The 19,787-nt window shown below is 38.1% G+C and overlaps 1 protein-coding gene across 1 annotated transcript in view; it reads left to right on the forward strand.

The window, feature by feature from the left end:
* Window positions 1–488: 488 nt before the first annotated feature.
* Window positions 489–19,787, forward strand: part of si:dkeyp-114g9.1 (uncharacterized protein LOC555399 homolog) — a 41,484-nt gene continuing 22,185 nt past the window's right edge. The window contains exons 1-5 of the mRNA XM_039749946.1: window positions 489–786; window positions 4,415–4,682; window positions 6,335–6,463; window positions 10,308–10,565; window positions 18,705–18,796. Of these exons, the coding sequence (XP_039605880.1) occupies window positions 520–786; window positions 4,415–4,682; window positions 6,335–6,463; window positions 10,308–10,565; window positions 18,705–18,796 (1,014 nt within the window). The 5' untranslated portion in view covers window positions 489–519. The remainder of the gene's footprint in view (window positions 787–4,414; window positions 4,683–6,334; window positions 6,464–10,307; window positions 10,566–18,704; window positions 18,797–19,787) is intronic.

The raw sequence follows: 19,787 nt of genomic DNA on the forward strand, positions 1-19,787 counted from the left end.
AAAAACTTTTGCAAGACATGAGCAAAGTATGAAAACTCCAAACATACATCATTCGAGCACCGGATTCAAATACAGGACGCTGGGCAAGAGCTCAAACCACAGCACGACCGTGCTGCTCATGTTTGTTGTATATACAGTAAATGCATTTGTCAGCTTAATTGAAATAACTCTCCCATAAAAACAGAATTTATTTTTCAGTTGCAACCGAAGCGCTTTCAAGATCACTGATACCGAATATTAAAGTCATGCAAAATAACACAAAATATTAAACCAGAATGAAAATAATTTGCAGGTTACTTCTTTTAATTTGTAAACAATGTCCACGTTTTTAAATTTAACCAGTACTGTACCCATCCCTACCTTTATTCATCCGTTTCTCTCACTTCGAACCCGCTGAATCCTGTTGTGGGTTATAGGTCAATGTCATTTTATGTACACCCCTAGATTTCTGACAATGGTTTAGCCCAATGTTTTATGAACCTGCTTCGTGGGGCCCGCTGGTAAAATCCATTTGCGAGTATGGATCTTGGTAGGGGTGAGTGGAAGACGCTGATTGAGCGGCTGCCTGTCTTGCCGGGTTTTTCCTCACGAAGCTGTAGGGTCGAAGCAAACACAGTCGGAGAGCCCAGCCAGACCTCAAACACGGGACTTTTCCACTTGAGCGAAGAAGTTTTGGTGTTCATCCTGCGCTTTTTAGACCCTTTCTCTTTACTCAGAGCGGGAAGCACGTGCAAGAGGCTCTTCAGGATTTGTAGCTGTAGCTCCATATGGACCCGGCACTGCCAGGTTAGGAACAACGTTAAGCTCTACTTTGGTGGTAGTACATTAAAAACCTTTGTTGTAAAATCATTGGTATTCCTTGAAACGGTTTCACATACAGTCCCTTTAGTCACTTTCTAACTATTTGAAGGCCATCCCGCCTTTACGTTCGCGGTAAATGAATTAAAAGTGCGTATTGCCTTATCGGTTCAGTTGATCAATTTTCTGTTAAGCTGCGCCATTTTTATTTTTCGAAGAATAGCCATGTAAAAAGTTTTATTAAGGAGCTATAAAACGTACTAATTTGTGAATTGGTTAAAGTGTGTTTCTGGTTTCATTCATAGTGTTATAGTAACGAATTGCATTCTGTTTTATTGGGTAAGCGTTAAGTTCTGGACGAAAAATTCTTTCGATCGGTGTGCACATGTTTGTTCCGCAAAGATGTGGTTATTTGCATGTTTTCTTGATTTTTCGCAACCCTCCAATTTCAAAACATAAAAGTGCACACCGGCAGTCGTCCCCGCCTTTGGTGCAAGTAGCGCTTTTTAATGTTTTATGAAACACTCTATCCAAGTGTTCACTTTGAAAAGCGCTTTTGCCTATAAAATTTAGTGAGATGCAAATCTTATTTCTCCATCTTTTCCCTCTTCTATATGCTGTCGATATGTTTGATCTGCCCTTTCCGTAGAGCTCGGTCCTGCAACTCCTCCCCAGTCAGACCTTTTTTCTATTAAATCTTTTACTCTATCCATCCACCACCGCTTTGGCCACCCTTGCTTTCTCTTCCTCTGTACGTCTGTTACAATCACTCTTTTGCCCACCTAGTCGTTGCCTCTCCTCACCTCACATCCATAACACTTCACCTTGCTTTCATATACTGTACTTTCTTGGATATCTCTTCCACTTTTGTTGTATCTTGGACTCATTTCTAATTCTGTCCTTTTTTTGTAACTCCTGACATTTATCTTAACATTCTGATTTATGTCAAATCTAACTTCTCCCCTGCTCCCTTCATTGCCCCTTGTCTCCACTCCATACATCATTGCTGGTCATACCACTATCTTAAACTTTTAACCTTCGTTTTCATTATTCTATCATACAGTAGTCCTGATACTTTCAATTGTTCCATCCACACTGCACTCAATTGGTCATCTCTTCATTTAATTTTTGTTATCTTAAGCTACCTGGATATTTAAACTTGTCCACTCTTTTCAATAGCTCTCCCTGTAGGCTAACCTCTGATTTCTGATCATCATTAAACATCATATATTCTGTCTGTCTTCCTGTTTATCTCCTATCCTCCATCTTCCAAAGCCCTTTTCCATTTTCCAACTTCCTCTCCACTACCTCTTTTCTGGTGTTACACAACATAATGTCTTCAGCAGAAAAGCATGCACCAGGGGGATTGGTATTCTGTTCCATGACTCGACATATCCATAACCAGATCAAAGAGCTAAAGACTTGAAGGACATCCATGGTGATTCTAGCCATATGTATATGGTTGCTGTCTGAGTTTTCAGGGTTCAAAGATGGCCAAGTAAAAAGTAATTGAATTTTATAGTATATTGCATATTTTCTTGGCTTTTCCTTTAGGTCGGTTGTGTCCGACTCCAGTCCTGATGGGCTGCAGGTTTTCATTCTAACCCTTTTCCTAATCAGTGAGAAGTTTTCACTGCTAATTAACTTTTTTTCCCCTTCATTTTAATAGCCCTGTTTTAAGGATTCAGTCCTCTGAATTGCTTCATTTTTATATTAAATGGCAGCCAAACATGAGATGGGAAATCGGCCAACACATGACCAGCAAAATTAGAATGTCAAACTCCAGCCAATTTCATGAGAAGCCAATTCTTGCTATTAATTAAAGCTGTTATTGAATATCATGACTTGTTGCTGCTCTTGTTCTGCCACAACAGACTGTTGACTTTGTTTTTTCTAAGATCATCAAGGTGTGTTGGTGACCTGAGCAGACCAACATGACCGCAACCTTCATCTTTGTCATGTTAGCTAGTCACTTGCTTTGTGTCTCGTTATTGTTTGGCTGCTCATTCGGAAAAAAGAAACGACTAAGGGGTCTGAGTCGCATCAATTGAAAGTAAGGCAAAACAAGTTAATCAGCAAAAACGGCTCGCTAAGAAGGTGGTTAGAATGAAAACGGAGTTGAACACCATTGCTTTAGGTGCAAGGAGCCTAACTTGCAAGAAGCAGGGCTCTACCAGGGTCTGCATGGGGTCACTCACAACGCAAATAGTGAGGGGAAAACCGTGTGTACACTCACCTAAAGGATTATTAGGAACACCATACTAATATGGTGTTTGACCCCTTCCGCCTTCAGAACTGCTTTAATTCTACATGGCATTGATTCAACAAGGTGCTGAAAGCATTCTTTAGAAATGTTGGCCCATATTGATAGGATAGCATCTTGCAGTTGATGGAGATTTGTGGGATGCACATTCAGGGCACGAAGCTCCCGTTCCACCACATCCCAAAGATGCTCTATTGGGTTGAGATCTGGTGACTGTGGGGGCCATTTTAGTACAGTGAACTCATTGTCATGTTCAAGAAACCAATTTGAAACAATTCGAGGTTTGTGACATGGTGCATTATCCTGCTGGAAGTAGCCATCAGAAGATGGGTACATAGTGGTCATGAAGGGATGGACATGGTCAGAAACAATGCTCGGGTAGCCCGTGGCATTTAAGATGCCCAATTGGCATTAAGGGGCCTAAAGTGTGCCAAGAAAACATCCCCCACACCATTACACCACCACCAGCCTGCACAGTGGTAACAAGGCATGATGGATCCATGTTCTCTTTCTGTTTACGCCAAATTCTGACTCTACCATTTGAATGTCTCAACAGAAATTGAGACTCATCAGACCGGGCAACATTTTTCCAGTCTTCAACTGTCCAATTTTGGTGAGCTTGTGCAAATTGTAGCCTCTTTTTCCTATTTGTAGTGGAGATGAGTGGTACCTGGTGGGGTCTTCTGCTGTTGTAGCCCATCCGCCTCAAGGTTGTGCGTGTTGTGGCTTTACAAATGCTTTGCTGCATACCTCGGTTGTAACGAGTGGTTATTTCAGTCAAAGTTGCTCTTCTATCAGCTTGAATCAGTCGGCCCATTCTCCTCTGACCTCTAGCATCAACAAGGCATTTCCACCCACAGGACTGCCGCATACTAGATGTTTTTCCCTTTTCACACCATTCTTTGTAAACCCTAGAAATGGTTGTGCGTGAAAATCCCAGTAACTGAGGAGATTGTGAAATATTCAGACCGGCCCGTCTGGCACCAACAACCATGCCATGCTCAAAATTGCTTAAATCACCTTTCTTTCCCATTCTGACATTCAGTTTGGAGTTCAGGCCACACCCCTAAATGCATTGAAGCAACTGCCATGTGATTGGTTGATTAGATAATTGCATTAATGAGAAATTGAACAGGTGTTCCTAATAATCCTTTAGGTGAGTGTGTGTGGAGAGAGAGAGAGAGAGAATGTATGTATGATCTACAACCCACATTCTTTGAATTGGTTTAATGCTTTTCTTTCAGAGTATGGTGCTAAATAAGTATACACTGAAATGTAAAGATAATAACTTTTATTATTGTGTCTGTTGTGAAGTGCACAATGTAATTAAAAAAAATTTTTCCCCTTTCACAGGCATTATTTGGTGTGTCTTTCAGAACTTCTTCCGTCTCCCCTAAGGATGCTTTCCGTCTTCTTTTCATGTGGAGGAAACTCTACCAAATGTTACCCTGTAATAGACACTTTCAGAAAGCACTGCTTGCAGAGTTCCCCCCACCAAGGTACTGGATTCAGTGGTTGGTATTGGAAGAAAAAGTGCCTTTACCCCCAGTAAAACTCCCCGATTTTGAAATTGAATACATTTGGGGTATTAAAAAAGAATGTCTTGATGAGACTCACAAAGGTAGGTTGGAGACAAGTTTGAATATGAGCTGATTGATATGCCGATCCACGTTCAAGGGAAATGCGATGGCTAAAAAACAAATTAACCCTTAAACTCCCACCTACTTGGGGGTTAATGCACCCCTGGACGCCAAATACCTTTTTGCTGCACTTTAAGTAAACTTCACAATTCACAAAGAAAATGTGAAATTTTAATGGAACACTTTTTTTTTATATATGCAAAGGGCATCACAGTTACTGCAACACTGATCATTTTGCACACTGCCAATGAACTGTAAAAACTATTAAAAAAAAAAAAAAAATACTGGCACAATCTGTACGTACAAGGTGCAGCTGATGCCATTGATGAAATTCAGTAAATCACCCAGCCAACTGCCATTTAACTAGCTGCTTGCAAGCACACAGTTAAGTGCTGATGCTTGCAGGCTAGTCTAGTGCAGCGGCTGAATCCCAGGGACAGTGATGCTGCAGTTCTGGTGGAGCCGGCAGTGGTCACGAGCTGGCTGCTCAACAAATATACAGCACTGACTGATCAGCTCTGGCGTACTGGCAAATTGCTCTAGGAAGCGACTATAGCCATATGCGACATTCAATGAATGTATGTCACTGAATATACTCCGCCCCTGCGTGCTGGCAAATTGCACTGGAAAGCGACTATAGCTGGTTGCAGCATTCAATGAATATACATTTATAGATAGATACTTTATGCTCAATATACTCGGCTCTGGTGTGCTGGCAAATTGCACTGGGAAACAGCTGTAGCCAGTTGCGGCGTTCAATGAATGTACTTTGCTGAATATACTCAGCTCTGGCATGCTGGCATATTGCATTGGGAACCGACTATAGCCAGGTCTGGTGGTTTAAGGGTTAATAAAACATTCTGCTTTTAAATGTTTAAAATGCATTTTCTTTTTTTTAAACTGAGGGTTAATTGGTGTATTGTTGCTTAAGCACATAATCATTGTAATGCTTCTGCCCATGTATTTAGTGCATCTGTTATTTTATTGTTGATATATACACTTGGTCAGTTTTACTAATTGAAACATTCTCAATTTTTCATTTGATAAGTCAGACTTATCACCTAATGTTTTAATGCCTGTGTAGAATGTGAAAAGATTGCAGTTTAATCATAAATGCACTAAAAGACAAATTAACTTTCAATGTCCGTGTTTGTGATTTTCTTGGTTATGTACAGTTTTTTCCATTTGTAAAGAAGCAGCCCTTCCATTAGCTTTTTGTTATATTAAATGTCATGCTTAAAGTATATTTGGGGATTGGGGGTATACTTCAAAGTGAAGTTCAAAGTAATTTTGAACCTGCAGTTAATGAAAAACCTATTGCTGGGTGAACTGAGCCTCTTCTTCCTTCACACCCTTAGGGCATTGTATTAGATCAATATTAATACAAGGATAAGTGTCTTTATCTGTCCAGTTTCTGTCTGTCACTTAAACAGATGATGCACCACAAACCTTGAAGTCCTAACTCTTTGCCTTTGTCTTTCCAACAGATTTGCAAAAGCAGTGTTACTGTTTGTGATGCTCAATCGCATACTAAATGGCATAAAGTAGAGGCATATGCATTGCATCGTTAACGCTGTGGTCTATGTTGATTAATTGGATTTCAACCTGTCTTAATAATTTTATTATATTTCAGAGGATTCAGAGACTTGCACAGGCTACATTTTTAAATATGATTGGAAGGAGCTCTATCACCTTACCCTTCTGCACCATGGAAGTTTTGGTAACCTCCTCCTACATGTACTTAACAGACAAAATGGCAATGGTAGGTATGCATTTCTGAAACAGATGAAGGAAAGGTGTTTTTTTTTTTTTTTTGACTAATTGCTTAACAGTAATTGTTTTCCTACTCTAGGTAATAACACAACTTTTCTTTTTTTTTTTTTCTTTTTTCTTTAACATTAACAATAGATTTAGAAAAAGTTCACACAATCCATTTAATTCAGGCGAAATATCAATTGTTTTGTAGTGACTCTGGAGACAATCTGGTGTAGTAATTAAACGATGTTATTACATTTAATGTAGTGTTGCTTTATAGTATGTGTATTATGTATACCAGTACAATGGTAATGCATTATTTTATACACAAGACACTCATCCTACATATCTCTCTGCAGACTGATGTAGGTGACTTTTATATAGAACATATGTATTGCTTGAATGTAAAGTTATTTAGGGAAGTTAGATATTAAACTTGCAGTATGTTGCCACAACTGAGATAATCGCATTGTGTGTTTTACAGTAAAAAGTAGGTAATTTAATGATCACGACAATTGATTTGTAAAACCCATTTACTAAAAAAGCCTGTTTTATTAGTAACATGGTAGGAGTGCCCTCATAGCAAGTAAAAGGAATACTTGATATTTTTCATAAGAAATTTACCAACAAACATCAAAGGTGGGTAGCCTGCTGGCACCATGGTGGTTCCTCACAGCTCCAGAATTGATGATAAACTCAGTCCAATAACTGTGTGCAGAGATTGTTCAATTTTTCCCAAAGTTCATTTTCTAAGGAACCCCTAAGATTAATTGGCCCAATATATTCAACATTCATTAAGTTTGTCCTGTCCCTGAGATCATTCCTCCACATCCCACTGACATGTTTTTAGGGTGACTGATGTCTTAATTTCCTTCAGCTTCCTGTGAGCCTGAATTGGATAAGTGGAACTCAAAAATGTAGGGATGACTCCGGATGGAATTTGCTGAAGTGAATCGTAATAAACCGTAAAATGTAACGCCTTGCCAAATGTGTTATGCTGTGAGATATTCATTAAGCTTAAAATATCAAACTTTCTAGCTGAAATTATAAGCTCATGACACATCCAGACCCATTTAACATTTTTGATTTGGTTAGAGAACCCACCCGATTTACTTCTACCTTCTAATGCAGTAACTGCTGGGTTTGATGCAGCTTTCCCCACAATTCCAGATTGCTGACATTTTATTTGAAAATTGTCATTTCTCTTTTCTTTATTTCTTTCTAAAATTAAACTACTACATGGCTTACACTCATGAATTTTGAAGAAACTGTTGGCCTCTTTTTTTAGTGTCCGCTAGTTCAGGAAAATGCCATACTTTTGAACCAAATCTTAAGAGTGTGCTAATATGAGTTGGGTGTAAAAATAGTAACAAACTGGACACACGGAGATTAAAACTGTAAGAGTACTTGACAGTTTTGAAAGCCTCTACCAAGACAAATATCCAAAAAGGGGTATAGCTGGTAGTAGATTTTCAGTAAAGGTGTAGTACACGTTGCATTTACTCTGTTACTTATGCTTGTTTACATGTGTTATCCTTACTTTTAAGTATATGTGGCTGTTTTATTTTTTCTGATTAGTGGATCAAGCAAAGTGATTGCAATTGGTGTCCTGCACTATCTCAGAATTCTAAGGCCCAGGTAGTAACAGCAGTGCGCCAATTAAGAAAAACAAATACTAGAAGTCCTCACACAGCATCATTCTCAAAGTGCTTAAAGGTGGAAACTTTTCCAGTTATGGAAGGTCTGGCAAACATTTCAAGATATTAAACACAAATTGACAAATTGTCTGCTAGTCACAGGACACCAGTCATACACACCAGGAAGTTGTCAGCAAGTGCATGACTAGCTGGTTGTCAAAACTGGCTTCATCAATTAAATACCCAAGAAATTTAGTATTTTCTTTTTGCCCATTTTTGGCAAGTGTTTGAAGGTAATAACATTTTAAGACATAGAATGCTCTTCTAATTAGAAAACTTTCCAGTAGATGTTTAAAGTTGTAATAACCTTTTAGGTAAACAAAAGGAAACTTAATGGATGGATACATGAATAATAGAGGAGATTTTGAGGTTGGTGCATGGTGAACACAAGTATAGTTTATACTTGTTTGTTCAGGTTTGTAACCCTGATACTGCATACTACTAAATTCTTCAAATCTAGATATTTAAAAGTTTCAATCATTAGTAACAGTTTACTCTGCATTTTAAAAGATGAGCACTAATTTAAGTGAGAACCATAGAGCTACTCTAACTCTCAGATTACTTATGTCTTAATATTAAGGCCTTTTTTATTGATGCAAGTGCTTTAATGGCTACTGTGCTGCACTTGTCTGCTGTATGCCTAATGTTGAATTACCAATGAAGGGAGATGGGGGAGCATGTGGAAAGAATTCATAATACTACTCAGTGATTCTTGAGGATTACTGAGAGAATATTACCAAGCACTATATCTTATACAAGCAACAAGATGCTAAAGCTGTTTTTTCTGTTTTTATGAACAGTAATGTATTAGTCTAAAGCTTAATATGCTTAAAGTATACATACAACCTTCAAGGCAGGTTCCCTAGATTAAATGCATATAGCATGTGGTTTTTTTGTTAATAGTATTGAAGGACGTTTTTTATGAGTTAAGTTTTGTAGGTTGTGATGTTGTGCAGCATGTAATCCATGATTTTTTAAAAGGGCTCTCAACCTCGGTATTTCAGGCAAGGCTGGAAGAGTAGAGCACATCTGTTTTGATGTACAGGTGTCTTAGAACAGTACTGCAGGAAAGGCAGACTGCTGGGGGTAGTAGTGGTCCCCAGGGTTTCGGAATGTATGTTTGAATAAGAAAGGAGATTGTTCTACAGTAGTTATGAAATCAATACATTCCTTGGTCTCCCTGTGAAAGACTATACTGGGGTACTGTAATGGAGACTCATTCTGTATAACTTCAGCTTTAGAAGTATCATGGATTCTGTCCTGGTCATGAAAACTTAGACCAATACTTTGTCCTTAACTAAATACTGGAGGAGTCAGGGGAGTTTGCTAGGGAAACCTGTTTTGTGGACTTGGAAAATGATTGTGCACCTCTATGGTGTCTTGTGAAAAGCACTGTAGCACTATGGGTTTCTTGATCCTTTGCTGGCTAGCAGTGTTTATTTTCTGAGACTCGGACTGTTCAAAACAAGATATCAAGGCCCAGAGAAGGCAAGACCATATTCAGGGTGAGATCCTAATGTAGTGTGTTTAGTGTGCATGTGTGAATGGGGCTCAGGTGTCAAGTATAATTTTGGAACAAATTACATTGTTTACTGCTGGCACACATTCAAGAAGTCCAAGTAGGATTGTGAGAACTAAAAACAAACTTAATTGGGGTGGGGTGGGGGAGAACATTAGTTTAAGTTTAAGTTATTGGAATTGCATTAAACAACTTTTTGGTGACTGGCAGTACAAATGTCTGTTAGTCAACAGGTATACCACTGAAATCAGTTTTACAGATGTTGATGTTCCTGGCAAAGCACTGCACATTTGTCAGTTTTGTCAGATTTCCTACATAGAAGAAAAACTTGTACCAGTTTCAAATTGAATTGGATCAAATTGTGCCTTGACTAGCCTTGATTTATGCTCTTAATTATGTTGTAACCTCCACTGCTGTTGCATAGACCTATGTGACCACTTTAGTCATTTGTGCCATTGCTGCAAGTTATTTATATAAATAGTTTTTCACCTGAATATGCTGATTCAGTTCATGTGTCATTGGCAAGGAACTGTTAAGACTTTGCAAAGTTTTTATGCTGATTTTTTTCAGGTAGAAGTTTATATGAGGTTTCCTAATTTTTTTTTTTTTTAATTTTTTTTTTTTAATGCTTTAAGATCACAGGGAGTTGGAAGAAATGTTTGAACTGTACCACCAGTTTAGATTCCAGTGGCTATTTTCTTACTGGCTCTTCAGACAGCCCAAGCCATTTAACAAGCAGCTGCGAACAATCTATCTGCAGTGGAAAAAGTACAGCAAGCGCAAGGTGTCTTGGTGGGGGACAGCATTGTGTGACATTGAATACCTGGTTTCCTTGCATCAGATTACTAGTGATTACTGGAAGGGAAAACTGGCAAAAGGTGATGAGAACCTGGGTAAGTATCAAATGTAGCATTTATAGCATATGCCAGCTTGGAATTTTTATTTTGTTGGCCTGAACAAATTTGTGATTTTTTTGAGCAACATATCTGATTCTGTAAAAGTGCCCTGATTTTACTTTTCCGTCATTTCCGTTGATGGAAACTGCAGTGTTATCTTCTGAAATTGATACTTGTGTGAATATTAAATTCCTTCATTTTAGGCTCAGTTTGAAATCTGATATGCCCTAATGTAGATTAAATATGATAGTTTAATGATGTATTGTAGGTACATAAAAGTCAATTTAAAAAGTATACAGTGGGATGCGAAAGTTTGGGCAACCTTGTTAATAGTCATTATTTTCCTGTATAAATCGTTGGTGGTTACGATAAAAGTCAGTTAAATATATCATATAGGAGACACACAGTGATATTTGAGAATTGAAATGAAGTTTATTGGATTTACAGAAAGTGTGCAATAATTGTTCAAACAAAATCGGGCAGTATGTGTGTATATAATCAATTTACAGAGGGTTTTTTAATGTGCTTACTTTTTTATTGAATTTATTAAAAGCATATAACATTCCATACAATTAATTTAAACTTTAAAAAACTAAAATCAAATCAACCCCCACCCATGAGAGAGAGGGAGGCCAACAACTAGAGCAAAACTGTTAAGAGTAGTAAAGAGAAAGGAGTATTTCCCCAGTATAAATGCTTATTCTAAAATGTTATTGATTAGTTCCCGCCAGGTTTTAAAGTTTTGATCAGATCCTGTAAGTGAGAATTTCCCTTCCAGTTTCAAATAGTATGCAACATCAGTTATCCACTTAGAATAGGTGACTTAGGATTCTTTCAGTTGAGCAAGAAAAGTCTACATGCTAGTAGTGAAGTAAAGGCAATTAGTTTGTTTGTCCTTCTCCACTTTAAGCCCTTCTGGGAGTACACCAAATAGCTGTTAATTGATTAGGAGGGATTTAAAAATGTTAATCCAGAATGATGTTGATTTGGTGCACACCCAAAACATGTGGCCCAGTGAAGCTGGGGCTCGATTGCAATATTCACATGTTGAATCTTGCCCTGGAAACATCTTGGAAAAATGTAAACAAGATAGATGTGGTCAATAAGGGATATTAAATCAAATAATTGAATGTTTTGCACATATGTAGCTACAGTGAATTCTGTGCATGGCTGCCTTCCACTCAGTTTCTGAAATGTTGAGTAAGATATCCTTTTCCCACTGCCCTCTGGGATCTTTTAAAGGAAGGGACTTTAAAATGTTTTTGTATATTCTAGAAATGCTGTCGGAGTCCCTAAAACTGATCGATATCTCTTCTGGAAGAGAAATAGGTGGGAGGTGAGGAAAGCTGGGCAGATTTAGTTTAGCAAAGTTTCTAATTTGGAGATAGTGGGAAAAATTGTGGTGTTAGAAGATTACATTGAGTATAACTGTTCATAGGATGCAAAGACATTATTTATATTCAAATCTGCCACCCAGTAATAAAACTGGAAATTTCGGTATAGCCATGCCGACTTCTGATTTAGGTAGTTGTAGGATCGCCTTTTGAATACGGGGATTTTTTTGAATTTCAAATAAATGATTGAATCTTAATTTCTTAAAAATATATATGGGGGATGTTTTGAAATCGGAACAGAAGCTTAGGGAGGATTTTCATCTTCGCAGTGTTAATTCTTCCTGCTAAAGTAAGATGGACGGTAGACCATCTTTGCCTTGTCTTGTTTAGTTTTATACATGCAACTAGAAAAAGGGTGTTGAAAAATAGCTTTACATTTGCTTGTGATGTTGACCCCTAAGTATTTAAACTGATCTGCAATGATAAAAGGGTAGATATCCAATCTAATGTTTGCTAGAAAATTCACTGGAAAGAGCACACTTGTTCAAATTTTAAGTCCAGATATCTTTTGAAATTCTGCTAGTGCTGTATAAACTGAAGCCTCTGGTCTGGTATACATTAGTGTGATCCATGCACATGTGTTCGGGCCAAACCCGAGTTTATGCAAAGTGGTGAACAGATAATCCCATTCAACTATACCAAATGGTTTTTATGTCTCCAGAGATATGATCTGTGGAGTTTTAGACTTTGTGGGTGAATATATTACATTAAATGGCCGTAGAATATCGGAAGCCAAATGTCTACCTTTTTAATAAATCCAGTTTGCTCTTGTGATATTACTTTAGGGAGCACTTTTTCAGTCCTTCTAGGTAGGGTTTTGGAGAGTATCAACATTATTATTCAGAAGTGAAATTTGTCTGTATGATGCACATTACTGTTCTTACAAAGAAAAATAAGGACATAATTAATGCTTGGCAAAAAGTTTGAGGTAGAATTTTTGACTCTGACTTCTAGAAATTTTGCTAATAAGAGGGGAGTTAACGTTACTGATTTTTTTTTTTTTTTTATAAAATTCAGCAGGATAGCCATCAGGACCTGCTGCTTTCCCACTCTGAAGTGATTTTCTAACATCTAGTAATTCTGATAATATCAGAGGTTTATCCAGTTCCTCTGCACTTTGAGTAATTTATATTGCATTCCGTATTTCCTGCTTTTTTTTTTTTTTTTGGCACTATGATCTTGTTAGCTTTCTCTGTGTTCATAGTAATGATGTTGCAATTTAAAAAATCAGTTCTGTTTCTTTTGTTTTCAAGAGGTTGAGTTCTGATTGCAAAGCTTTCCTAAAAAGTGCCTCATTTGGAGACTTGGCATGCTGTTGATCTATTCTCTGGTTAACTCTGATGCCTTCTTGGTTTCTGGTTTATTTTTGTGGGAAAGATGTGAGATAATCTGACCTTTTTTTTTTTAAAATGCCTGCAGTGTTTCCCAGGGTATTCCTGCAGAAACCTCTGAAGCATTTCTCTTTATATAAAAAAAAAAGTTTGCTTACATATAAATTCTGTACAGTTCTTGTCAGCTAATGACAGGGGGTTAAGATGCCAGGTGTGAGGAGTATGTGGAGCACAGTGAGCTCCATGATCAGAGGGGCATGGTCGGAGACAATAGCATCGTATTTGCAAGATTTGATTGTGGGCAACAAATACCTATAAAGAAATAATCAATTCTTGAGTAACAGTGATGTACTGGTGAAGAAAGAGGGAATATGCTCCAAGTATGGATTTAGAAATCTCCATGGGTCTGATAGGTTATGATCAATTAAACTGTAATTTTTCAGTATTGATATTTTCATTCCTGTCGCTGAAGACCTATCCAGGTCTGGATTTAAAACACAATGTCTCCGGCCATTATTTAATATTTGAGTGTTCAAGAGGGAATGGATGCAAATATGTGCACAGGTGCATAGATCAAAATCACATTACAATTAAATTACCCATAACCACACACATCGCCCTTCAGGATCTAATACTACATCTGTTACTTAAATTGTTCTGTGAATTCTCACACCAAGTTTTCTTTGTGTAGCTGGAGTGGAATATTTGGCCAGTCCAGTCTCTTTGCAACTGAAACTGATACTTGGTAAATGTGTCTCCTGTCAAAAGCTATCTTGCTGTTTAGACCTGTTATGTGAGAGAATACTTTCTCCCTCATGATTGATACCTTTGACATTCCAGCTCACAGTTTACTGTTTGGTCATGGATGCTTTTGAAATTTTGTCATTCTATAATCTTAAATTTAAGGTTGTCCATTGTTACATATCTTTTAATCGTAATTAACAGTATTGAAAGGAGTTATGGCTGTGAAGCCTATTTTGTTGGCACTTACAATTGTGAGGAAGAAAAGGGTAGATCAGAAATGGCTTGCTCTTTCTCCAATCCCCCTTTTTGCCTCAAAAAATGACACTTGACCACACTTCACAAAGTCCCAGTCCTCTGATATGCCATGTCGAGAACAAAACGTGCCCCCAAGCAGCGGTGTAAAAGGAATAAAGAGATCTATTGCCAGTACAGTCCAAATACTATAAGCCTGTAATATGATCTTGAACAGTCCAGTTTGGAAAGGGGGAACAAAAACATTCATACGTACACCTAATGCATACATATACACACTCATACAGTGATCCCCCACTATATTGCGGTTCAGCTATTGCGCCCCTGCTATATCGTGGATTTTTCTGTGGAACATATCTAATTTTCTAACGTGGAAATCTGCAGTTTTATAGTGATCTTCTTTTTATGGGTTTTTGACAACTTTTTATGTTGAAATAATAAGAATTTTTTTATGCTAAGCTATTAATGTATTACTGTAATTATTACATGTACAGTATATACACCTGTACTGTAAATAATTTGACTAAATTCAATAAGTACATCCTACCTGTATTGTACTTTGCAGCGAATTCATAACAAAGCATACGATTTTCAGCAGTCACTACGTGTGCAAGACAAAAGTTCGTTAGAACAATATTTATAATAACCAACTTATACGTAACATTTAAGCAATACACTAGTAAATCATAAAACCTACTGCTACATAGAGGAATATGTAGACAGTCTCAATTCATAACGAAATGTACATATGCTCTCCATTTGTCACTACACGTGCTAGACAAGAGTTCGTTAGAACAGTACATACTATAATTTATAATAACTGTAAATATTGACTAAAATACAGTAAGTATGTATATAAAATGAACATTTAAGCAATGCAGTAAATCATTAAATATGTGGAAAATCTGAATACGATTATTTTCAAATATAATCTCTTGTTTCTGTCTGAGAAGTAACATCAGGTTAAACTTTTGATTGTAATTTATTGAACCATACAATGAAGCGGCTAGGTTTTGAGGTGTTTGATCCATGTATACGGTAAGCTGCGATACCCCAGTGTCTGATTTGAAGTCCTCTCCACTTTTTTGAGAAAATAATTTGGCGATGAATTTCACTTGGTTTGGCCTTTCATGGTTTTCTGGGACACCTTCAATTCTGATATTTCTTCTATATCCATCTTCTAGCACTGCTAGTCTGTCTCTAAGCACTTAGCATACAGATTACAGGGTAGGATTCAAAAGTAATGAGCCTCATTTTGTTCTGACGCGAACGTACCTTGCCGAGCGCCCCACTTGCCAGCGACGGTGGGTGTTGGCTTTACAATGCAACGGAGCGGTAGGATCGGCCTTGACGGGAACCCCTGTGCGGTAGTGCGTTACACGGTGGAATGGAAAGTTCGTTAGAGCAACGGTACGCGATCGCAGTGAAGGGGATCATCCACTATGAGTTTGTCCCGCAAGGACAGACCGTGAATGCTGCTTACTACTTGGAATTCCTAAAGGCTGAAAAGCGTTGCGCACAAACAAAGGGACATCAAGGACAGCTGGAAGCTTCACCATGATAACGCGTCCAGCCACACCGCCTTCATTGTGAGCGCCTACCTGGTGAACGTTCCGGTGGTCCCGCAGCCTCCCTACAGTCCGGACATGTCGCCTTCTGACTTGTTTCCGTGCTTAAAATCACCGCTGAAAAGAAAACGCTTCGACTCGATCGAGGACATCCAAGCAAATGTCAAGGCAGCCCTTGCAACCATCCCGGATCAGGCCTACGTGGATGCTTTCGAGTCATGGAAAAGCCGCCTACAAAAGTGTATTGATGCAGGAGGTGCCTATTTTGAAGACTATTTAGTTGTACCGATTTGCTCAATAAATTTGTCATTTTGAACAAAGGCTCATTACTTTTTAATCCTACTGTAAGTAACCGTTGCATTTTCGTCAGCAGCAGAAGTCATTTTTCCGACTATTTTGATATGTGTAGTGAATGCTTGCTTAACGTCTTCAAGCTGAGCATCAAGTGCTCTAAATTTAGTTTCAGACTTAATTTCCCCCTTTTTTTTTTTTTTTTTCTTCTTCTAGTATAGCTTTAAAGGTTGCCTCAAAGTGATTAAACATTTCTCTGTCTTTAATATCCTGAAACGGCTCATTTGTTATGTTTTATGTCCATTTATATTTTCCTTATATCCTTTGTATTCCTCTTTATATAGCTCTTTATCACATTTGTCCTCCGAGTGCGGTAGTTATGGTGGTGATCATTGAGGCAATTGTTACCTTCGCCTCAGACTGCTTGTTTCAGTGTTCTCTGAGCTCTGCAGGTGGAGTAGCAAGTCCAGTCCGACTGGTGCTGGCTTGCAGTGGGTAGTTGACAGCATAGGAAGTAAGTCATTATTTTAGGTTTCCTTCTGGAATCGCCTCCTGACCCAACTCACTTGCAGTTTTGCTCCCAATTTCGCTCTCTGCTGGAGGTGATGCTTCTGTGAAAGGTCCCTGGAGATCCATTGTTTCATTTATCTGATCCAGGTCTGTCTCTGCCAGGAAGCCCCTCTGGAAGTAAGTTGGAAAAGTAAAGCCACTGCTAGGGGAGTTTGTCAAAGATGTCCATATCTCGAAACAGATGAGATGTAGTTAATTCATGCTGATTAAACATGGTGGTGACGAGCCAGTTTTAATGTCCTAGTCAAGTTGTTTTTTGGGAAATTGAGCAAATTGGACTTGTTAAATGTTGTGACTCAAACCACCTACAACTGGACACCAGCAAAGCCAAGGAGCAGGTGGTGGATTTTAGGAGGCCCAGGACCCTCATGTACCTCATGATCATCAGAGGTGACTGTGTGCAGAGGGTGCAGACCTATAAATACCTGGGAGTGCAGCTAGATGATAAATTGGACTGGACTGCGAATACTGATGCTCTGTGTAAGAAAGGACAGAGCTGACTATACTTCTTTAGAAGGCTGGTGTTCTTCAACATCTTCAATAAGATGCTGCAGATGTTCTATCAGACGGTTGTGGCGCGCGCCCTCATCTACGCGGTGGTGTGCTGGGGAGGCAGCATAAACAAGAGGGATGCCTCACACCTGGACAAACTGGTGAGGAAGGCAGGCTGTATTGTAAACACGGAGCTGAACAGTTTGACATCCGTGGCAGAGCGATGGGCACTGAGCAGGCTGTTGACAATAATGGAAAATCCACTGCATCCACTGAACAGGATCATCTCCAGACAGCGGAGCAGCTTCATTGACAAACTGCTGTCACTGTCCTGCTCCACTGACAGACTGAGGAGATCGTTCCTCCCCCACACTATGCAACTCTTCAGTTCCACCCCTTTGGGTAAACATTAATATAATACAATATTATACAAAATTCTGTCTGTTATACCTTCATTGGTGTCACTCTTTAATATTGTTTTTATCAGTATACTGCTGCTGGAGTATGTGAATTTCCCCTTGGGGTTAATAAAGTATCCATCTAAATTGTACACCACTAACTCCTGGGAACCCCTCCCCCCCCTTCCAGCTAATCAGGTTTTGCTACCACATCTGTAAAATGTTTGAGAATGATTTTGTTTCTAAATTGTTCCGTGTGCTTTATACAGGCATAAGTCCCCTGTAGTGTGAAAGATCAACTGAGTAAGCTAACTTGTTCGAAGTAGTGTTTACTCTTTTGGTAAGTGGGAAAAGAGACGTTCATACAAAACTTTGTGTTTCTGTAAATATACAATTAATATACTTCATAAGTATACTATATTCATTAACTCCTTGGCTACATACATGTATTTAATAATCTTGTACTGTATTGTTTTAATATTTACTTGCTGGTTTGTGTTTGAGATTTATTGAATAGTCCCTTGCCATCTATTGGTTTTTGCTGCTAAGAGGAAATCTAATGAGATGGTTACACTTAGAACAGCAATACAAGCTACTGTGAGTAACTGGGTGACCCTTGATACAACTAATGCATCTTCTGTCAGTGTCAAAAACAAAGGTCTGTCTTTTTTTTTTTTTTACATTTTTTGGTGTCCTTACTTAAAACTGTGCTATTTATCCTACATTTATATGCACACTTGCACAACTGAAAAGTGCAATGTACAGTAAAGTTCTTTTGAAGTTCCTCAAGTTTTTATCTCATTGGAGAGAAGCATCCTCCATTCTGTGACATTTCTGATGCTTGCTAAAGGTCATGCAAAGAGTTCCTAAATGATAAAATGGTGGCAAGATACCCAATTACATCTGTCCTGGGATCCATAGGTTATATCAGTCTAATTTTTCTTCCAACTAGTTGCTTAGTAAATGTTTCTTGTGGGAAAACATTAAGTGGTGTAGCTGACTGTAATGGCTTTTGACTAAGAATGTAGTTATGTTAATTATTAGCAAATTGCTGCCTCATTAAATGTACAACTAATAAATGAATACTACATTTCAGGCATTCGGACACTGGAGAACTATTTCTCCATGTGCAAGTCTTTGGTGGCCTGGATTCTTGGACGTGACTGGGGGAGATTAAAACGCAGAAAGGTATGTAATTTAAGAGAAGACTAATGAACAAATTTCATCTCCACAGTATTCATAATTGACCTTTGAGACATTTCACATTGAATTAAAAATTAAAGTAACTATTTTAAAGGATGAGATGTTGTGTTCCCAACTGCTGAACATCTGCATGTCATTGATCCTTTATCTGCCCTAAGCAGCTCACCTGCTTTTTGAAAAAATGTTTGTTTCTAGGCTGTTTTTTTTTTTTTTATTGCATGTGTATATACTATTTTCTTAACATTTGTTGTTTGTGAGTAATTTGTGGTTTTTAATATACAATATTTTGGGTTTTAAAATACAATATTTTGGTGGTTAAGTTGAAACATTCAGTGTGCAATTTAACACATCTCCCTTGCATTTCGAATTAAGTTAACTGAAGAAAAGTGTTAAGTCATTCAATAAAATTAAAAGAAATCATTACAGCAGCTGGCAAGTCTTTTTTTATAAATATTATTAAAAGTGTGAACTGAGGTTGGTTAATTGCACAATGGTCTTGTCTCCTCTTCTAAAAGTGATTTTCCTGGCTGCAGTCACAGTGTTGCACATTGGTCAGTTTTTTCAAATGTAATGTTTTTATGATGTGGTACTTTCAGGGGTGCAGAAATCCAACGCCCGACTTGTCTGACACGGGTAAATTGGCCGTTGGACAAGCGTGTTCTTCTGGTTTCAGTTGTCCACGGACAAGTGCAATTTTCTGGAGAAAAAAAGAATTATACGTGCAGGGCACATTTTTACTACTACTTTCAAATTTTAAACATTTGGGTATGTACTTTGTGCAGAAACAGTCTACTTAGGCATGTTCTTGTCTCAAATTGGTCTTCAATATTTACAAAATGGCGGCTGATTTTTCTAAGTGGAAGCACTCTTACGGTCTTATGTATTTTACCCTACTGTTTACACGCTTGGAGATGCGGTCATTTTTTTTTTTCATGCCAACATTACGATGTAATTTTATTATCGATAACTTTTATAT

The sequence above is a fragment of the Polypterus senegalus genome, chromosome 3 (genome assembly GCF_016835505.1).
Source record: "Polypterus senegalus isolate Bchr_013 chromosome 3, ASM1683550v1, whole genome shotgun sequence".
Lineage (NCBI taxonomy): Eukaryota > Metazoa > Chordata > Cladistia > Polypteriformes > Polypteridae > Polypterus > Polypterus senegalus.